Source organism: Antennarius striatus, chromosome 23, assembly GCF_040054535.1.
Source record: "Antennarius striatus isolate MH-2024 chromosome 23, ASM4005453v1, whole genome shotgun sequence".
In the NCBI taxonomy this organism is placed as follows: domain Eukaryota; kingdom Metazoa; phylum Chordata; class Actinopteri; order Lophiiformes; family Antennariidae; genus Antennarius; species Antennarius striatus.
In genome coordinates, this window is record NC_090798.1 from 442,647 (window position 1) to 462,823 (window position 20,177).

The 20,177-nt window shown below is 47.2% G+C and overlaps 3 protein-coding genes across 6 annotated transcripts; 1 reads left to right on the top strand and 2 right to left on the bottom strand.

The window, feature by feature from the left end:
• Window positions 1-228: 228 nt before the first annotated feature.
• On the bottom strand, window positions 229-2,004 carry LOC137590267 (vigilin-like). Of its 2 annotated transcripts, none has more exons than XM_068307775.1 (7): window positions 1,865-2,004; window positions 1,705-1,743; window positions 1,518-1,601; window positions 1,292-1,423; window positions 1,080-1,223; window positions 667-849; window positions 229-522 (listed from the first exon to the last, which is right to left on the bottom strand). In XM_068307775.1, the coding sequence occupies exons 1-7, from the start codon at window positions 1,934-1,936 to the stop codon at window positions 346-348; spliced, it is 831 nt and encodes a 276-aa protein (XP_068163876.1). In that variant the 5' UTR covers window positions 1,937-2,004; the 3' UTR covers window positions 229-345. The 2 variants fall into 2 exon arrangements, with proteins under 2 accessions (XP_068163876.1, XP_068163877.1); XM_068307776.1 differs by having other exon boundaries at window positions 299-542.
• Window positions 2,005-5,660: 3,656 nt separating this feature from the next.
• On the top strand, window positions 5,661-11,449 carry LOC137590266 (phospholipid scramblase 2-like). 3 transcript variants are annotated; one of them, XM_068307774.1, is made up of 8 exons: window positions 5,661-5,816; window positions 6,199-6,282; window positions 7,911-8,137; window positions 8,214-8,256; window positions 8,805-9,025; window positions 9,495-9,656; window positions 9,819-9,980; window positions 10,056-11,449. In XM_068307774.1, the coding sequence occupies exons 2-8, from the start codon at window positions 6,270-6,272 to the stop codon at window positions 10,113-10,115; spliced, it is 888 nt and encodes a 295-aa protein (XP_068163875.1). In that variant the 5' UTR covers window positions 5,661-5,816; window positions 6,199-6,269; the 3' UTR covers window positions 10,116-11,449. The 3 variants fall into 3 exon arrangements, with proteins under 3 accessions (XP_068163875.1, XP_068163873.1, XP_068163874.1); XM_068307772.1 differs by having other exon boundaries at window positions 5,670-5,826; XM_068307773.1 differs by having other exon boundaries at window positions 5,676-5,826; window positions 6,170-6,282.
• A 3,305-nt stretch (window positions 11,450-14,754) lies between these two features.
• On the bottom strand, window positions 14,755-17,602 carry gpr78b (G protein-coupled receptor 78b). The gene is made up of 3 exons (XM_068308562.1): window positions 16,745-17,602; window positions 16,543-16,656; window positions 14,755-14,992 (listed from the first exon to the last, which is right to left on the bottom strand). The coding sequence occupies exons 1-3, from the start codon at window positions 17,410-17,412 to the stop codon at window positions 14,755-14,757; spliced, it is 1,020 nt and encodes a 339-aa protein (XP_068164663.1). The 5' UTR covers window positions 17,413-17,602.
• Between the last annotated feature and the right edge of the window lie 2,575 nt (window positions 17,603-20,177).

Genomic DNA, 20,177 nt, shown 5'->3' on the forward strand with positions numbered 1-20,177 from the left:
TATTTGGGAATTCAGGTTAAACATGAAAAACATGAATGAGAACATTCACTCAAAGCTAACTTTTCTCCACTTTTATCAAAGGACTGTATATTTAATGTTCTACATTATGGATGACTTGTATGACGTCCAATTTCTGAGCAAAACCTGATAAAGATTATAAAAACACCAGCACACAATGAAATGTCAGATACAGACTGTAAACATTTTTAAAAATTTAATTATTATTCACAAGTTCAAACAATAAATTTGTATTCGGTACAAAGTATTTCATATGCAGTACAAATAAATTCATCTTCAGTAAAAATTCATCAGATCATTCCGACCGTGGAGCCTTCGGCCGCAGCATCAGAGAAGATCGGGAGGAGGAAGGGTGTGGACCTCTTCCTCCTGGGTCATTTCCCACAGGTGTACTCCCTGCAGGTGAGTCAGCTCGTCGATGGCACGCATCACCAGTTTGGGCAAACCAGTGACGAGCACACGGTCTGGGTCGGGGTCTCCAGTCTCTGGGAACGTGACGGCCACCTAAAAGTAAAAAAAACAGGCTTCAAGAAGGACAGGATCCGTTTAGACGTGATGCTGAACATAGAGGGGTGAAGCTTCCAGAAGGTTCCATCATACTTAAGAACCATCTCCATCCTTAATGGTCCACAGAAGAACTAAACTCACCTTGAACTTGTCCAGTACGAACTGGAGTCCCCGTTCTCCTTCTCCGTCGAAAATCTTGTGGTGGACCCGCCGGTCCAGGGTCACGTCTTCGGTGACCCTTCCCCCCTGCCTGCTCACGGTGTCCAGGATCACTTTCTGGGCTTCCAGGACACAGTTCTTGTATCCTGTTATAGTGATCTGATCCTGCAGAGACAAATAGAACCCGACAGACACAAGTGTGACTTAAAGGCCAGGATACAGTACTGTCTGCACTATAAGGCGCACCTGATTGTAAGACGCACCTTCAACGAACGGCCTATTTAAAACTATTTTCGTACATAAGGCACACCGTCGCCTTATCGTGAGGAAAATCCTGTAATCCCTGAGGAAGACGATGGCCGTTGCTTTGAGTCCTTCAAACAAACACCTCCTACCAGCTTCTCGTGTTTCTTCTCCGGGAAGTGGACCTTCACGTTGTGCTCGTCACAGATGTATTGCATGAGGACCCCCATGGGTCCAATGAGCCTGGAGAAATGTCTGGGGTTCACCCTGACAGTCACCTGGAAGCTCATGAGTGTCTGTGGAGGAAGATCAGGTCAGAGCTGACGCCCTCAGAAACGAGCTACTGATAAACCGATCACCTCACCAGCTCCTCCTGGAGGTGCATCATGAGACGCTTCGCAGCCTCACAGTTGCCCTTCTGCCCCTCAATGATGATCTCATTGGACTTGCTGTTCTGGGGGGGAACAGAAACGATGGTGTTGGTTTCCTTCTGGATCTGCAGAGAAAGAGAAAGACACCCACAGTGGGATGGGGTCCAGACAGGATGAATAAACCCTCACCTGGATCGTTTGGTGGTACAGGTAACGTACCCTCCTGATGGTGGATCCCCCCCGCCCGATGACGCTCCTGTGGAACTGCTTCTGGATGGGGACTGAAATGGAGACCCTCTCCTCCTGGAAGAGACTCTGACCATTAACCCCCAGTGTACCAGAGCTATTTATACACATTTAAATTCAATCTGCAGGATCTTTCCATTGACGTCACGTTGGGGCTCACCGTGAGCTCCTGGTGCGCTGAAACCAGACCGCTGCTCACCTGCAAAGGGACGCACATTCTTTAAGGTCTGCATTAGGTCAGCGAGTCAACACACCCTCATCACTGACGCTTCAACCAGTAAAGCCGAACAGTTATCAATGAAATGAACGTCTCTCAAAACCTGGATCTGGAGTCTGGCCATGATCTCCTTCTCAGCCTTCTTCATCGCATCGTCCCACCCTGCAGACGCCATGACGAACAGGTTCCTGTCTGTGGTCACAGAGAGCTCCAGGTGGACGCCAGGGGCAGCGGTTCATGATGCATGCCGCCGTTTGGTTCAGCTCCTGAAGATCAGCGTGACCCCCAGCCTCCAGAGGAAGGTCGAAGCCGTGGTTCACGCCTAAGACGGGAAAGAATCCATCAGTCAGGACGGGTGAAAGAAAGCTAACAGCTGGTGAGACGTTTGCTGTGCAGACTCTACCTTCATGATGCAGGTGGGCTTCGCTTTGGCGCTGCTGGCTGAGGCTGTTGGTGCATTCACGCCGTTTTTGTCTTTGTGACGTCACAATGAAATTTGGCTTTGATGTGTTCCGTAGCATCGCGCGCTCAGAGCAGCAGACAATGGCGGACAGTGTACAGCAGGGGGAGCAGCGACGTAGAGACGTTTAACGTTTTAATGCAGTTTGTCAGGACAGCAGAAGACAGGACAACGTTAGAGGAAAGAAAACCAACGGGCCGACACGTCTGGGACCCTGAACACATCACCTGTCAGCTACACACACACACACACACACCTGTCAGCTACACACACACACACACACACCTGTCAGCTACACACACGTTACCGTATCCAGCTGTGATTTTATCTTCTCTATTACAGTCATGTACTCGTGTACCACAAGCCATAACACTTGTGTGTTAATTTTTTATTTTTCAAATGAACATACAATTTTTGAACTTGTTCTGGTAACAGCTCGCAAGGTAACAGTATAAACTTGAACCGTACAAAAAATAAATTCACCAGAATATATTTAAAACATCTGAATTATTTTGTAAAAAACAAACAAAAAAATGGCAAGAGGTAAAAAAATATCTTTATCCAACAGGGTAAGATGGACCTCATATTTGACTGTCTTTGTGGCCCCCAGGCCAAACACAAACGTCCTGGAGGCTTTGACTGCCCCGTACGAGCAGCCGGACATGGAGGAGGTCTTTCCCAGCTCAGTGTCCCGGATCACCTGAGGTACATTTTACATCCAGCGTAGTGTGCTTTGTCTTCAGGAAACTCAATGCGAATGGCCACACAGGCTGGAATCTTGGCACATATTTTGCTTCCTACACAACCCCAGCACCAGCACACAAGATTGTAACGGGCTAGAAATCTGGAACGCCTGCCAAAAAAGGACAAAAAATTATTTCCTCTTTCAGAAATTTGTTAAGACAGTAAATTATAACTGTTTCTGATAGGCTGGCCCTGTGTTTTCATTAGTGCTACTGTCCCTTTTTTTTTTGGTGCATTTATATAAATGCTTCTGTGTGTCTACATAAAGGGCTCATGAATATATTAATATCTGTTAATGAAAAGTAAACATTTGAAGAAATACCAAAGTCAATACTTATTTACTTGAATCAGATTTCTCTTGTTACTGCAGTTACAAAATGAACCTGCTTCAGCAAAACGAGACAAGTACGGTTTTTATACTTTGACGTTTCACAAAGAACGACTCACAGCTGGATTCTTCTCATCCGTAAACGACCAAATTCAAGCTGATATATCTCCCTGGCTGTCTGTAAGGAGAACATGTTGAGGCACACAGGCTCGAACCCAGGATGGTCATACATCACACCTGCTCATCGACGTCCTGTAGACGTTTGGCAACCTACAGCGACACAGGAAATGTAATTTATAAGTGCAAAAGCAGCCAAATGGAGACATAACCCAGCGGTTTAGCTGTGAGCTTGTTACCTGTGGGATCTCCAAACAGCAGACATTTCCTTCTGCTGTGGGCGTCTTCTGAGTGTCCACAGGAACACCTGGACATAAGCAGAAATAGAGTACATCTATGTCACCACAGGGTCCATTTGACTCAGTTCATAGCAAAGGAAACACTTAGTTCAACATGAATATTAGCTCATTATGAACTCCTAATGCAATGGTGGCAGGTGTGTTAGCTGTGTGTGTCTGAGATTAAAAAACACGTTTGTGACTGCAGGGTTAGGGTTAGGGTTAGGGTCAGGGTTAGGGTCAGGGTCACGTTTCTGTTTCTGCGGTTTGAAGAACTCATTAACTTCACTGTTAGCAGCTAGCATTAGCCACGTGGTAGCAACAGAACCAGTTCACTGTCACTTATAGACAGTAAAACTAAATCACACCATTAATCCGTCCGTACATATAAAGTATAGAATATATACGATAAGACAAAAATAACAGGGATAGAAAAGGCAGCTACGCTATGCTAACATGCTATGCTAAGTTGGTGGGGAGCGGGAAACAAACGCAAAAACAAGCTAACATCCGGGCATGCTAACCATTCTGAACCGGCCTGCTGCAGCCGGACAGTCGGTGGCTCTCCGGGGGGGGGGTCCGACTCCGGGTCATAAAGGTACGGTGACACGATGGGGTATCGGACAGCCATAGCAATGCTGCTGGCGATGCTAGTGCAGATGCTAGCAGAGATGCTGCTAGTGAAGCGTGTAGAGGATCGGTTCGTTAGGAGGAGGGGCCGGAAATGATGACGTCCGAAGGCCTGCAGTCCGGCTGTACCACGTGACTGAGGCAGGAAGTAGTGCAGAATCTGGTAATCTGTGTAAAGGAGTAGAGTGGAGTAGAGGATAACGTTATTTATTTTGTAAATAAAGTGTACCCCAGTTTAAACAGGCTGGCTTGATCGTTTTTGTGGCCGCCTGCATCCGTGCTGAGTGAAAGGATATTTTCAAGGCCGGAGAAGAGGAATCGCCTCAAACCAACAACAGTTGAAACTATTTTAAAAAAAAATAAAAACCAGTAAAATCTCCCCTGTTTTGTACGTCATTGTCCAAGTTACAAAAATATTTTTGGTAGTGCTAAGTCATTACCAAGAGTCAAAACATGTCAGAATGGATCAGACATGGACACACATCTGCCTGTAATACTATTCATGGCCAGCAGGTGGCGTCGTGTGCACATCAAGCTTCAAGAAATAAACCCTTAATAAATCAATAGTCTGGAATGGTTCCCAGACTCATGAGGCTCCGTCTCGCCATCACTAGATGCTACATTATTCTAGCATTCTACAAAGTGGAATATAATGAGTGTCAGACTCCTGTTCACCGAGGGTCCCTGCTGGGGGTTGGGGTTGATATCAAAGGTCAGATCACAGAGATTTCCTTAGAACTTTGTTCCTTGTTGGTCCTGAGGGAACTTTGTTCCTGAGGGATGCTCCTTGATCAAAGGAGCCACAGGTACACGTATATACTGACCCCCCCGCGTCGTGTCACGGTGGACGGGACGACCACAGGACTTGTTGAGGGTCTTTATTCTCCGTCAATCAAGTATGACATCCCGCTCGCACTGCCACGCCCCCTTCTAAGTCTCGCGAGAACACACACACACACACACACACACACACACACACATGAATGTATGTGATACATGTGTTACATAGTTCCAAGAAAATCTCTTTGATCTGTCGTCTGATGTTGATTACAAACCTGACCCCGCCCACCTGCGTCACTATAAACTGTGTGTGTGTGTGTGTGTGTGTGTGTGTGTGTGTGTGTGTGTGTGTGTGTGTGTGTGTGTGTGTGTGTGTGTGTGTGTGTGTGTTCCCGGCTGCGCGTCGCTAGAACACACGGACGGGTGGTGATCCATTCTGCTTGTTGTTGTCGTGTTTCTGTGTGGCCCCAGCCTCCGTGGGAGTGATCTGAAGCGGGGGGAGGAGGTCCCGCCCCCGGGGTGACGTCAGCGGGCAGGAACACCACCGATCACCGCCTTTTGAAAAGTTCGTGTTGGTTTTTTCCTTGAAGACACAAAAGGACGCGACCGGCCGCGGAGGTGAGGGGACTTGACGCTTCTTCCGTCGCCGTGGGGGCTTCTGAGGGACACGACCTGAACGTCTGTTCCTGATCGAGACTTCAGCTCCGTCGAACTTGGGGTAAATAAAGGTATGAGTAGCAGCAGATGTCGGGGGGGCCAGCCCTCCTGTCGGTCTTCACACACGTCACACACATCACCTGTGGACACCTGAAACATCTGCATAGACCATCGAAAGTGCTCGTCCTGTGTAAACTGGTCAGGTGTCCAGTCTAGAGACTGGTTTCAGGGTGAAGGGGGGGGGGGTCCAGGTTATTCCGTTCTGCTCATGTTTACCCTCCATAAATACCACAGACTGTGTCCCTAGATGCGCATTTTTGGTATTTATTTCTTGTAAACTTCTTCTTCCTGCTGGTCTGGAGACCATCTGATGGTGACCCCTGGTGACCCCCCCCCCCCTCTGGTTCTCATCAGGCCCCTCCTCTCCCTCTCCTTTCCCACAGGGGTCCTGGAAGCGGACTGAGAAGTGTGACCTGATTTTTCTCTGTGCCAGAACCGCAGACGGCCTCTTGCCATGTCCTCTCACCGTGAGTCTCGTTTCTCCGTGTGGGGGGGGGGTCGACTTTCACACACATTTCACAACAAGTGACTTTTCCTTCCGTCCTGACCGGGGTTTTCCCCGTTCCAGTCAAATGTTTTCCGCTGTTTTAAATTTGAGCTGGTTTCCCTTTTTTTTCCACTGAACCAAAAACCTGTCCTCCAGGATTCCCTTTTCCCTGAGTCACGTCACCCTCATCTGTCAGATCGCAGTTCAGAGCCTCCATCTATCTGATGGCGGGTGGAGCTGTTTGGTCAGCTCAGTGTTCACACACACACACACACACACACACACACTGGTAAGTAATGGAAGGAATGTGAGGAGGTGGAGCCCAGGAGGAACCATCACTCACCTCCTCTCTACTGAGCCTCACTGTGGTCCAGGAGCGGCGGTCCAACTTAAATCCACACGTTTAGAGGTTTAACGACGATCCGTCACTGCTGTGATCCTCACACAGGAAGAGTCCTTATGAAACACCCGTCTGTCGGAGGCTCCTGCCAGAATACCCAGCATGCAAACCAGAACCAGTTAGTCCAGCTGAGGGACACACGTCTTGTTTATTCAACACTGGGAGCGGGGCGGCGAGCGACAGCTCATCTGGTCCAAACGGGAACACGTCCTGACTCGTGATCAGGACGAGTCCCTCTTTGTGAAGGAGGAGGACTCCCTCAGTCAGAGTTCAAGCTGAGAGACGATGATGATGATGATGATGATGACTGGTTTGAACATCCCCCACCAAACACACAGTCATCTATTAGCTCCTGTTAGCAGCTCACATGCAGGCCGGTCTGGTGAATGCTGCTCTTTGTGGTGCTGCAAGCTGCAAAGCATTATGGGAAGTCAAAGGTACAGCGAGGGAACTAAAATTTAGCAACGAAACAAAACGCTTCCTTTAAGTTCAGGCGTGTTGGTGGGTGTCACTTCTTGTTTTTGTGAGTGTCGTCATGTGAGTCACATGACTGTTGCCTTACAGGGTGGCGGCGGCGGCGGGTCAGTGGGTAGAGATCATCCTCTTATCTGCTGTTAGTAGATGGTTTGAGTCCCATCAGCGTGTGAATGATTACCGTAGTGTTGTGATCTCCACGTGTGATCGTGTGTGTGAACGGCGTGACAGGAACCTTCAGTCACCTCCATGAGGTACAGGTGCTGGCCTGTGATTGGCTGCTTCTCCTCCCAGCGTGCTTTGAGGCTGAGCTGCTAATAAGTAGCTTAATTAGCTCTGCTGGTCCAACAGGGAGCAGCAGGAGGATCGGTTGTCAACACACACTCCTGCTGTTATCAGTCACACACACATTACTGCGTGTGTTTTATCAGCATTAATCGTTTTAGTCTTAATTCAGTCCAATAAAGTGTTGAATTTCCTCTCAGATTAGGTTAGAATTAATTTTTCCATCCTTTTTTTCTCATCTGACTCTCATCTAAATGTTTTTCGCATCAAATTCATCAGATTATCATCAGATTATCATCAGATTCATCAGATTATCATCAGATTCATCAGATTATCATCAGATTATCATCAGATTCATCAGATTATCATCTGATGATGAACACAGTTGTGTTTTAAAGCAGTTTAGCGTGAATCATCTGGTCTGACGTCAGTTCCTGGTGTCCTCTCAGCCCCTTACCCGTACGGACCGGGTGGTTATGGAGACCCCAGCCAGGCCCCCCCGCCGGGCTTCAACGTGGGCTACAACCAGAACCAGCCCCCCATCATGTACCAGCCCGGTCCGGTTCCAGGACCAGAGTATGGCGGCTACCCCGGGGGAGCGGTGGCCCCGGCCCCCGCCGTGGCTCCAGTGATGACGGCCGTGGGGGTCCCACCGGGGCTGGAGTACCTCACACAGGTGGGGTCCAGGTGAAGGTCATGTTCCCCTGAACTCTTTGTGTTATTTCTAAATGTGTGTTCTCTCCTGGTTTTAGATCGATCAGATCCTGATCCATCAAAAGATCGAGCTCCTAGAAGGTGATCCATGTTTAATAAACCTGCTGGAATAAACCTGCTAGAAAAAACCTGCTAGAATTAACCTGCTAGAATAAACCTGCTAGAATTAACCTGCTAGAATAAACCTGCTAGAATAAACCTGCTAGAATAAACCTGCTAGAATTAACCTGCTAGAATAAACCTGCTAGAATTAACCTGCTAGAATAAACCTGCTAGAATTAACCTGCTAGAATAAACCTGCTAGAATTAACCTGCTAGAATAAACCTGCTAGAATTAACCTGCTAGAATAAACCTGCTAGAATAAACCTGCTAGAATAAACCTGCTAGAATTAACCTGCTAGAATAAACCTGCTAGAATAAACCTGCTAGAATTAACCTGCTAGAATAAACCTGCTAGAATTAACCTGCTAGAATAAACCTGCTAGAATAAACCTGCTAGAATAAACCTGCTAGAATAAACCTGCTAGAATAAATCATAAAGCTAAAACCGTGGAATTCTTTACTTATTTACCCCCTCACTTCCCGTCTCTTTTCCTTCCTCTATCTCCTCCAAACCGACCCCGCCCAGCATTCATTGGCTTTGAGACAAACAACCAGTACGAGATAAAGAACAGTCTGGGCCAGAAGATCTACAAGGCCAAGGAGAAGAACGACTGCTGCACCAGGAACTGCTGCGGCTCGCTGCGCAGCTTCGACATGAAGATCAAGGACAACTCGGACCGCGAGGTCATCCGCCTCATCCGGCCCTGTCGCTGCGTGTCCTGCTGGTGTCCCTGCTGCCTGCAGGAGGTGTGTGTGTGTGTGTGTGTGTGTGTGTGGGGTGTGTCTCTGCGGCCTCATGCTGTATTGATTCACCACACCCAGACTAACACCGTACCATTCCACAGTCCATTCAGTTAATGATAAACGCTCTTTAGTGCTCTAATCGCTGCCCTGAGTGTCGCCTTGACGACCTCAGCATTGATTTATGAGTTGCTGAGATTTTCTTTTTAAAACAAAAACATCCTGAGAAACAAAAGAAGCAGCTCCTTAACCAAAGTTGAGCTTTTATTGTGAAAGTTATCTGCAGGTTTCCTGTTGATCTAACTGTGCAGCTGCAGTGACTCATAGTTGGGAGCTTTAAATTAGCGTCAGAGTGGACCTCTGTCCTTTCAAACTATCCCAGACATCCTCGTCCTCGTGGCTCCATGTGAGCCGTGTTACCGTTGCTATGCGGTCAGAGGGGTCAGGAGGTCACGTGTGCTTCATGTGGATACAGATGGAGGTCCAGGCGCCGCCGGGGACCACGATCGGATACGTCAAGCAGGACTGGCATCCGTTCCTGCCACGGTTCTCCATCCAGGGGGCCAACAAGGAGACGGTGATGAAGCTGGAGGGGCCCTGCTTCGCCTGCAACTGCTGCGGGGACGTCAACTTCGAGGTGAGGTCAAAGGTCGTTTGGTAGAATGAGACTACAATACCCAGGTATAGAAAAAGTAGAAAAAGTAAATGAGCGCTAGAGCTAATGTCCTTAAAGGAGCTAAGAGGAGTCAGGTGTTCATGGTGACTTTTGATCTCTTGACCCTTGACCTTTGCTCTGCAGCTGAAAGGCAAACACGACGACAAGCCCATCGGTCGCATCAGCAAGCAGTGGAGCGGTCTGCTGAAGGAGGTCTTCACCGACACCGACAACTTTGGGATCCAGTTCCCTCTGGACATGGACGTGAAGATGAAGGCGGTGCTGATGGGCGCCTGCTTCCTCATCGTGAGTCTCCCGCTCCGTTTCTCACGTGTTCGACCTCTGACGGGAGGAAATCATCTCATCCTTGTCTCTTTGCAGGACTTCATGTTCTTCGAGAAGGTCGGGGAGGCCAACCAGCGCAGCACGGTGTTCTCCTAACGGCGGCGCCGGACCGGCGGCCTGCTCCAGTCAGACACCTGTTGGTGTATTTCTGTGCTTTTTTTTTCTAAATTGCGTCTTCATCCGATTCATACGATGCCATCCGTCCGCCGACGCGGATCAATGATTACGACCGTCGCTCTGGTCTTTATTCGGTCTGCATCCAGCTGCCATCTAAAACCTGCCAAAGAAAGTCAACTTTAAAGATTTACCTGCATCGACACTGAAAGTGTGTGTAATTAAAACAGTGTGTTACAGTAGTTTACACCATTCTGCCTATAACTTTAATAATATTTTTGCTACGCTATCCCATCAGCCAGGAGACGACACTATCGTTAACCACTAAAGAAAAACGTAAAATGTTGGTATCACGTGTTTTCAGAAGTCATTATGTCCATGTTTATGCTATTATGTTTAATACTAATTATCACATTTTAAATGAAGAAAAGGATTAATGTGAAACTTAATACCTGTTAAAAATTAGCATCTTAGCATTGTGAGACGTGCATAGTGTCATTAGCATTAGCCACACAGGTGTTAACGCTTGATCTCGTAAATATATTATAAAAGAAAAAATTTAAAAAATGAACAGCTCCATATAAAGCCTGAATGTTGGCCGTGGCTAACGTTAGCCGTAGCAGTCAGGCTGGATTAAATGTTTCATGTTGTTTAGCTCGAGAAATTTTGCTGGCAATATTTTCCAAAGTGCTACGTCTCTACCTCTAAGCCGCCTCGCTCTTTCTGGAAGCCTTCCTGTCTTTAAGCCCATTTTATGTCAACCAAAACATTAGCACCAGCACCAACGAGTGCCTCCACCGCTTAACCTCCAGATGCCGTTAATGTGAACCAGGACACGGAATGTACGTTAATTAGCAGAAAATGTTCAATTTAAGGAGAATTAGAAGGAAAATAATAAAGAATTAAATATTAAAATATAAAAAAAATTCTACATAATCTGACCTCCAATCACTCGCTCTAGTTTGTCACAGAGAAAAATGGGAGGGAAATCTTTCATCTCTTTTCATTAATGGAATTTAGAACTAATCAAAAACATCAGGTGAATATTCTTGAAAATGGTCTTTTGCTGTAGTTTCTGTCACTGTTGTTTGTATCGTCGTGCGATGTCACGAGTGTTAGCCACCGCGCTAGCATTAGCATCACCTGACAGCGCAGCCAGAAGTCGCACGACGCATGTCCAATTTGCACTGCTCTTGTTTTTTTCCTGTTTTCCTATCAAACATGTTGTTATATTTGTTCATAACTCTTGTATCTTGTAACATTTTTTACAGAATCCATACAATGTAGTTCAGAAATACAACAAATGTAAAATGAAAGCATTGTTTGGTGTCGTCTCACTTCTTTCTGCTGAATTGTTCTGAAATGTAAATGCAGGACATTTATTTCCTCCAGCAAAAAATGTAACATAAATCCATTTTAATTTAAACCCCGTCCCACCTGGAAACTTTATTAGTGAGTATTTTACTCTTTAACTTTTTGTTCTGGAGTAAAAAACAATTCACATCTTTCACCAGAGGCACAGAAGGAATAAAAAACTACAAGGAACCAGGAGCAGGGTATTTTTGGGGACTTTCGACCCTTTACTGCGTGAGTCCTCTCCACCACTAGATGGCAGTAGAGGTCTGATCTGATGCCTCTGTGTTTACCTCGGGGCCTTCATCCATCAAGGGCCCCAAATCTGGTTCCATTCTTACACTGAAGGATGAAGATCTGTGTCAGACTCTTCTTCATCACCCTCGCTGCGCCGTCTTAAATCATCTCGCCCCCAAATGCTTCTATTATCTCTGGAAATTAGAATTTGAATTATTTATCGTTCCATTGATCATCTAAAAATACACATGAGAGTCTGGCAGCTTTGGGACAGATTCCATTAAGGTCACAGCCAGTGTGAGGATCTCACCCTTTCTTAAACTCCATTTAAATCCACTTTTTTTTAATTAAAAGAAGTAGTGCTCTTACAGGATTTAACTAAATTAAACCAAACACACATCCAGTCCATGGCGTCGGTGGGGAGCTGGCGCTGACGCGGCTAGGCTACATTAGCTGGTGTTCAGTTTGTTTGTCATTTTCAGACAAACCTCATCCCAAGAAGGTTCTGCCTGCTTCATTTCAACCCATTTTCACATTTTCTTGTTGGAATGACTGATAAATCTAAACATTCAAAAATGATTTTCACACCATCAGCATTTAAAGAAACACAGGAGGGAGACGCGGTCGACCCATCGCCAGGAAACATCCACATCTTAAACAGCCTTGATGATGACAGTCCTCCAAACAGAGAAGTAGACCCCTGATTGGAGAGCAGACTTCATCTGCCCCCAGATGGATGATTGCCACCTGACCTGATTTGTCCTACATGCACATGAGAAAGAATCCCCCAGAATCACACGGAGAACATTCTGTCGCGTCTTCATCTTCATTTTCCTCCCATCCGGTCAGACGGGGCCTCGTCTGGGGGGAGCTGATAACAACAAGCATAAAGGGAAGCATTGGTTTTTATCACGCTGGTGGAGGACAAAGTGAAGGACCAATAGGAATGGATCCTTCAGCTGGAAAGGAACATGAATAATACACGCCAGACGTGCATGGATGAATATATCCCTCTGATTAGATGCAGGTTTCTGTGATAAAATAGTTCAAATAAAGAACATTCATATCCTCCCTGTGGAGCTCACGTCTCTCACACCTCTGAGGGTTTTCCTATAATAACGTCTCAAAGGACGGCGTGAGAGTGAAGCACCTTTAGAATTCTCCCCTGATGCTTCACATTCATCCACATTCGGCCGTTTTCACCCCGAACATGCAGCTGCTGCTGGAATAAACCAGCTGCAGAGGATTTCACGTTTTATCTGGCGTGTAATCATTTAGTCAAACACTCCAGTTTATTCAGTACTTTGGCGCTTAAAACCAAATATCTGCAAATTTACAGCCTCCAGCCTCAGCGGCCTTATCTTCATCCTGTTTAAAGCCTGGTTTCCTGATAAATGTCACTATAATGAGTACTTATAGCACCTTTTAAGCTGCACTCTGACAAATATGAGCAGCTAGTGCAACAGGGAATCTGTAATTGGACATTCCTTCAACTGAGCCTGAGAATGAATCAGAACCACTAATGTGCAGAAACGCCGCTGCTGAGTGACATCACACTCAGCTTCATGCTGAGGATCGCCGTGACGACCTCCAGGCAGATGGTATCACAACACCAGGATGGAGCCGATGGCGGCCCACGAACCACCAGCTTTTACTTCCTGCTGAATGTTGCCTAAAATAATCCCACAATCCTCATTTATCATCTGATAACAAATAAATAAAAGAATTAAAGTCTTACTATTTGCCATTTATCGTCTAAGACCTTTAAAAGTGCCTCTTGATTCAATTTGCAAAGTCACAAATTAAATAGAGGAGCGATATCTCCATTCAATGACATTACTGTGAAAACATTCATATCTTTTAATATCTTTATAACTGACAGCTTTCATTGCACAGATTCCACTAATAGTTTTTCACGCTGCCAGAGGAAAGCTCACAGTAAGAAAAAATACATAAAAACCAGCAGATTTTTTGTTAAATTATGAAGCATCTTCTTTCAGATGAAGAATTAAACAGCTGGAAAATTCACTCAAAATCTGGCACCAAAATAAAAATGACGTTTAGAGCAAACAGAAAGCGTCACGTCCCTCCTGCTGGGGGGGGCAAACGTTCCTGTACGCTGCAAAAAGTAGAACATCAGAAAAGAAAAAAGTGGGTCATGTCTAATACATTCAGGTTCACGCTGAGACGACTGGGGGGGGGTCATTATTGTTCCATTAAAAAAAGGCCCAGACGTCACGTCGGCCGAACACGAGTCCGTTCACCAGAGGGTCGGATTTAATTAAATGAAACAGGTGACAAAACTAAGAGGCTTTGCAGAGCCGCTGGTGCAGGAAGCGTGGCGGAACGGTCACACCTCCCATGATGCACCTGGGTATTGTAGTCTATTTTCAAATCAACGTTCCCTGGAACCGCTGCCAGTTTTCATCAGGAGAGAAGATGTGTGAAGATGTGAGCCTGAAGTGAAGGTGTGTGTGTGTGTGTGTGTGTGTGTGTGTGTGTGTGTGTGTGTGTGTGTGTGTGTGTGTGTGTGTGTGTGTGTGTGTGTGTGTGTGTGTGTGTGTGTGTGTGTGTGTGTGAGCTATAGATCCAAGACGTTTTGTCTTTAAAGTCGTCCTGATGGACTCCCGACTGTGTATCCGGGTCGGGCGTTTGTGGTCATCGCCGTACGTTGGCTTCCTGTCGCCGTCGTGGACAAAGTGCATCGACCCCCCAGTGGGTGGGGCCACAGGTGGACGATACAGGATGTGGCAACGCAACACGCCGCGTCTCCACACCTGAGAGCGTGAAGGAGGGGGCGTCGGTTCTTCTTCTTCTCATCCCTCCATCCGTCCCTCCCCAGGGATTCATCCGTTCATCCGTCTCCCCCATCAAGTGTCCACCCCCCCGTCTCTCCATTCTCCTCCACCCACCTCTCCGTATGCTTCCTCCCTCCTCGCCTCCCACCCACAATCTGTTCCTGTCCTCCATCCAAACAATATCTCCTCCTCGTTTCTCACCCCCCCCCCGTGTGTTCCCGTCCTCGCCCCCCCTAGCTGATCCTCTGGAGGCAGTAGTCGTTTTCCGTGTCCATGGAGCTGTTGTGTCCGGAGGAGGGGTAGAGGTCGCGGCGCAGCAGCCGGTTGGCGGCCCCCCCCAGGACCTTCCTGTACTGCTGGCGCAGGAGGGAGTAGGCGAACGGGTCGGACGCAGCTTTGCTGTACGTCAGGCACTTACTGAGGACCCCCCAGTGGGGGCTGACGTCCACGAAGGGCAGGAGCTCCGCCAACCTGAGGGGGGTGAAGTGAGACTGAACAGAGTACTGAGGATCACACCGATCAGATCAATCACACCGATCAGATCAATCACACTGATAAGATCAATCACACTGATCAGATCAATCACACCAATCAGATCAATCACACCGATCAGATCAATCTCGTCTCTAGTTAAAACTTTTCCGCTTTTTACACACAAAAGTGAAACAAGACGTGTTATAATAAGATAAAGGTGAAAAGTTTCCCTTTTATTGTTCTAGCTCACATGTGTGTCAAACTCAAGGCCCGGGGGCCAAATGTGGCCCTCCATGTCATTTAATGTGGCCTGCGAGAGCATTAAAGGTCAGAGTGTCTAAAATATAGGTCAAAAGTGTGTTTTGACCAAAACTACATTTCCCACAATGCAGTAGTTCAGCCCATTTTAACTCTGACTAAACGTAGTGAACAAAGTTAACGTCCTAACTTGTGTCTGATGTTATTTTTCTTTATTGATTGATAGTTTGATCCTTGATTGATGGAGTTCTGAATGAATTCAGTTATTTAACATTAAGGAGTAGTTACATTTAGTTACATTACACTGAGTTACATTTAGTTACATTTATTAGTTACATTAAGGAGTAGTTACATTTAGTTACATTACACTGAGTGACATTTAGTTACATTTATTAGTTACATTAAGGAGTAGTTACATTTAGTTACATTACACTGAGTTACATTTAGTTACATTTATTAGTTACATTAAGGAGTAGTTATATTTAGTTACATTACACTGAGTTACATTTAGTTACATTTATTAGTTACATTAAGGAGTAGTTACATTTACTTACATTACACTGAGTTACATTTAGTTACATTTATTAGTTACATTAAGGAGTAGTTACATTTAGTTACATTACACTGAGTTACATTTAGTTACATTTATTAGTTACATTAAGGAGTAGTTACATTTAGTTACATTACACTGAGTTACATTTAGTTACATTTATTAGTTACATTAAGGAGTAGTTACATTTAGTTACATTACACTGAGTTACATTTAGTTACATTTATTAGTTACATTAGGGAGTAGTTACATTTGGTTACATTACACTGAGTTACATTTAGTTACATTTATTAGTTACATTAAGGAGTAGTTACATTTAGTTACATTACACTGAGTTACATTTAGTTACATTTATTAGTTACATTAAGGAGTAGTTACATTTAGTTACATTTATTAGTTACATTAAGGAGTAGTTACATTTAGTTACATTACACTGAGTTACATTTAGTTACATTTATTAGTTACATTAAGGAGTAGTTACATTTAGTTACATTACACTGAGTTACATTTAGTTACATTTAGTTACCTCTGGCCCTTAGAGGACAGCCGTGATGCTGATGTGGCCCCCAGTGAAAACGTGTTTGACCCCCCTGATCTAGCTGCTGATTTAAAGGTCAGGAGGTCAGACCCACCCCTCCTGCTGAATGTCTGACTGATGTGTGGGTCTGTGATGCGTTTCCTGTCTGTCACGTGTTTTTTTATTAAAATAATCCACGGGTGTGGGGGGGGGTCTACCTACCTGGTGATGACATAAGGAGCGAAGCAGATGATGAAGGAGCCGATGAAGATGCTGATCTTCTTGGTGGCTCTCTGCTTTCTCCTCTTCTGCTCGGCTAAACATCTTTGCTTCACGCTGAAAACGACAGAAGACTTTTATCTTTCTCTAAAGCACTAATAAAACCATGAGACATAAAATCGGGGGGGGGGGGGGTCTGCTCTACCTGGGATGGATGTCGACCAGCAGGAACAGGGTCTGCATGGTGATGACGTCGATCCTCTTGCAGTGGAACTTGGCGACTTTGAGGACCTTCAGGTAGGTGAAGCAGAGGATCATCAGGGACAGCATGAAGCTGGTGGCGTGGAACACCACCGTGAACACCGTGAACCTCACCCCCCCGCCCCCCCCGCCGGGCTGCAGGGTGCAGGACGCGTAGACGTGGCTGTAGTGGAGCCAGGAGGACAGCAGGGCCGTCAGGGAGAAGGTGAGGGCGTGGAGCCAGGAGTAGCTGACCATCACCAGCGCGTCCCGGAGCCGCATCTTGGAGGAGTAGCTGAGGGGGAAGACCACCGCCACCCACCGGTCGATGCTCAGGGCCGCCATGCTCAGCATGGCGTTGGCGGTCAGGAAGGTCTCCAGGAAGCTCACGGCGTGGCAGACCCGGTCCCCGAAGGGCTGCTGGTTCCTCACCACCCCCACCACGGTGGCGGGCATGTTGACCACGGTGATGAGGAGGTTGCAGAAGGACAGGTTCATGGTGAACACCCCCGGCACCTGGCGGCGGATCTCGCTGCTGTGGATGAAGCATAGCAGCACCAACAGGTTGGACAGGAGCGACACGACGGCGACCCCCGCGATGAACAGGGCGAAGACGGTCTCAGCAAAGTCCATGTCTCACTCCTGGGGGGGTCCGCCCGGGTTTCCGGTGCCTGCTGCTGATGAGAGGAACTTAAGAACAACCATCGCTGCGCGTCGCTCGTCTCTCCGGTAATCCCCTCCGGTTACGCAGCGGCGGCGGCAGAATTCCGCTCCAAAGTTCATGGGGGGCTGTCCGGTGGACCGGACCGGGAGGCTCCTCACCGGGAAACGCACCGATTATCCCCCATCAGCACCCCGGAGGACAGAGCGCTGTGTGCGTAAAGGAAAACCGTCTCCAACTGGAGGCGCGTCCGGTATGAAGGGATGAGGAGGAGGAGGAGGAGGAGGAGGAGGAGGACGAAGAGGAGGAGGAGGAAGAGGAAGAGGAGGAGGAGGGGGGGGGGTCTATGGAGGACCAGGAGAGACAATCCCATCCCAATTTTGACATTTCTGTTTCCGCTAGACACAAATCTGCACCACATCCCTACATTTTTCTGCGTCAGATCGAATTTACGCACAAACACAAATCAGCCCGTCTGAAGTTATTCCAGGGGACCCCCGCATCGATCACCCCCCCCCCCCCCCGAATCGATGCGGGTCTGGACGCAAAGGGCGCGCAGAAATCCGAGGATGTGCTCCTGGGTGATTAGTGGCGCTGCTGCCGCGACGAATGGAGGCAGGTGCGCGCTGTGGGGCAGACACGGGGGCAAATAGATCCTTTTCCTGAAATGAATTATTTATTGCCCCGACTCTACTTGTCTGATGCGCAAAAGAAAATAAAAATACATCAACAACACGACTGCATCTCGTAGAGGATGGATTCAGGAGAATCTTTTAGAAATATATTATTTACTTATTGGTTTGGGTGATTGGTCGAGCTGGTCACGTGATTATGAAAGATTCAATGTACAATCAAATGCTCCAAAAGTTTTTTCCCATACATCTTTAAACCGTCTCCTGTCTGCAGTAATCCGTTTACCTGCGGATCGCTCCGGTCAGGTGGGTTCACGCGTCCTCTGACGCGCCAAAGCTCACACCTCTTCATCCTCCTCATTCATCAACTCATTTCCATACAAAACACACCTGAGGAAACCCCTAAGGCTTACCCATGATTCCCTCAATCAAAACAACAGACGTCAGGAGCAAGGGATCATGGGAGCTGGCTTGAATCTTGGTAAACAGTGTTACCCACACAGATTTCATTATTTTAAAACTTTAATTTCTTCTCATGTCCAATTTTGTTTCTTTGGGGGAATCACCAGAAAATAAAGAGTAGACTCTGGACACACCTGAGCTCTGAGGAGATCATTAAACTCCTCCCACCGACAGCGGGTCCGGACGGGGCTCGTTACAGCCCATCAGGAGGACCCCCTGCCGGGGTGACTCAGGGGGTCACACGCAGCCTGCAGGGCTCTGCTGCACCTTCTTCACTTCCACTCTCTTCTCACCCCCAACTGTCAGGGGGGGCTGTGCTTGGATCCCCGCGGCCCCCAATTAAATCCAGTCTGTTATTCCTTGAGGACTGATGGATCACAGAGGTTCCTCAGACGCTCCTGCTTCACCTGATAGTGAGTGTTTCACCAGTCACTACTAGAGTGGTGACTAGTGATGGAACGAATACACAATACAGGTTAATATTAGATGTGTAAAAGTAAAGTGATCCAAGAGGAGTCCAGCCCCTCCAGGCCCCGAGAGCGGAGCCGCGGCCCTTCAGGTACCCCCCCGCCCCGAGGGTCACCTGTACCGTTTCCAGTTCTCTAGGAGCCAGAAGTGACGCGGGGGAGGTCAGAGGTCGTGTTTCAGTGACGGTCAGTCTTTCCATCAGACATGAGGATTCAGTGGAGAAGCAGCAGCTGTGTGGAATCAGCTGGTGGATCAGACCACCTCTAAGGGGTCACGTCCTGTCCAGCCATTAAATCACACGTGGGGGGGTCTGTGTTCCTTATGTTACCCTGATGGAACCTTCAGGACCAAAATTCATTTATATGTCAAATTTAAGCTGAACTTTGTTGACCTGTAAAAAAAAATTCTGAGCAGATATTTTCAGTTGAAGAGGAAGAACCAGATCAATTTGGTTCTTTTCTCACCTAAATGTATTCCATGTGGTCATGTGATCACAGCTCTGGGCAGAGTGGGCGGGGCAGCTGTAGAGGCTCCTCCCTGGAGGAGGAGCTAAGCCCCAGATGATGTCATACCTTTGGAAGCGAGTAAAAGGTGAGAGAGGAGGAAGAGGAGGAGGAAGAGGAAGAGGAGGAAGAGGAGGAGGAAGAGGAAGAGGAAGAGGAGGAAGAGGAGGAGGAAGAGGAGGAAGAGGAGTTTCCGTTGAAAAACCACCAAACGTGGAGCCTCTAACTGGTTTTTCCTGCTGACTGTCTCATCCAGATGTGTTTCTCTGACGCCGCTGAGACAGAATCAGACACTCATGAATTACATCCAATAATAAACAGAGGAGGCAGATTCTGTGTCTTGTCTTTTGTTTTTGCAGCGTCTGCAGAGGTTTGAACTCTGTAGATAAAATAATGAATCACCTTTAATGGACTCCATTGTGAGTCCATGTTGACTATCAGCTCAGACTAGAGATTCTGGGTCACAAACTGGGTCACAAACCGGGTCACAAACCGGGTCACAAACCGGGTCACAAACCGGGTCACAAACCGGGTCAGGGTCTTCACCTTTAAAGTCCCCTGACCTCAGACTCCCATGATCCTTCATGTGTGGATCAATACGTGATCTTGAAGTCATAACGGCGCTTTACCAACGCTCCTGCCTGTCATCACCTTCCTGTCTGGGTGTGACTT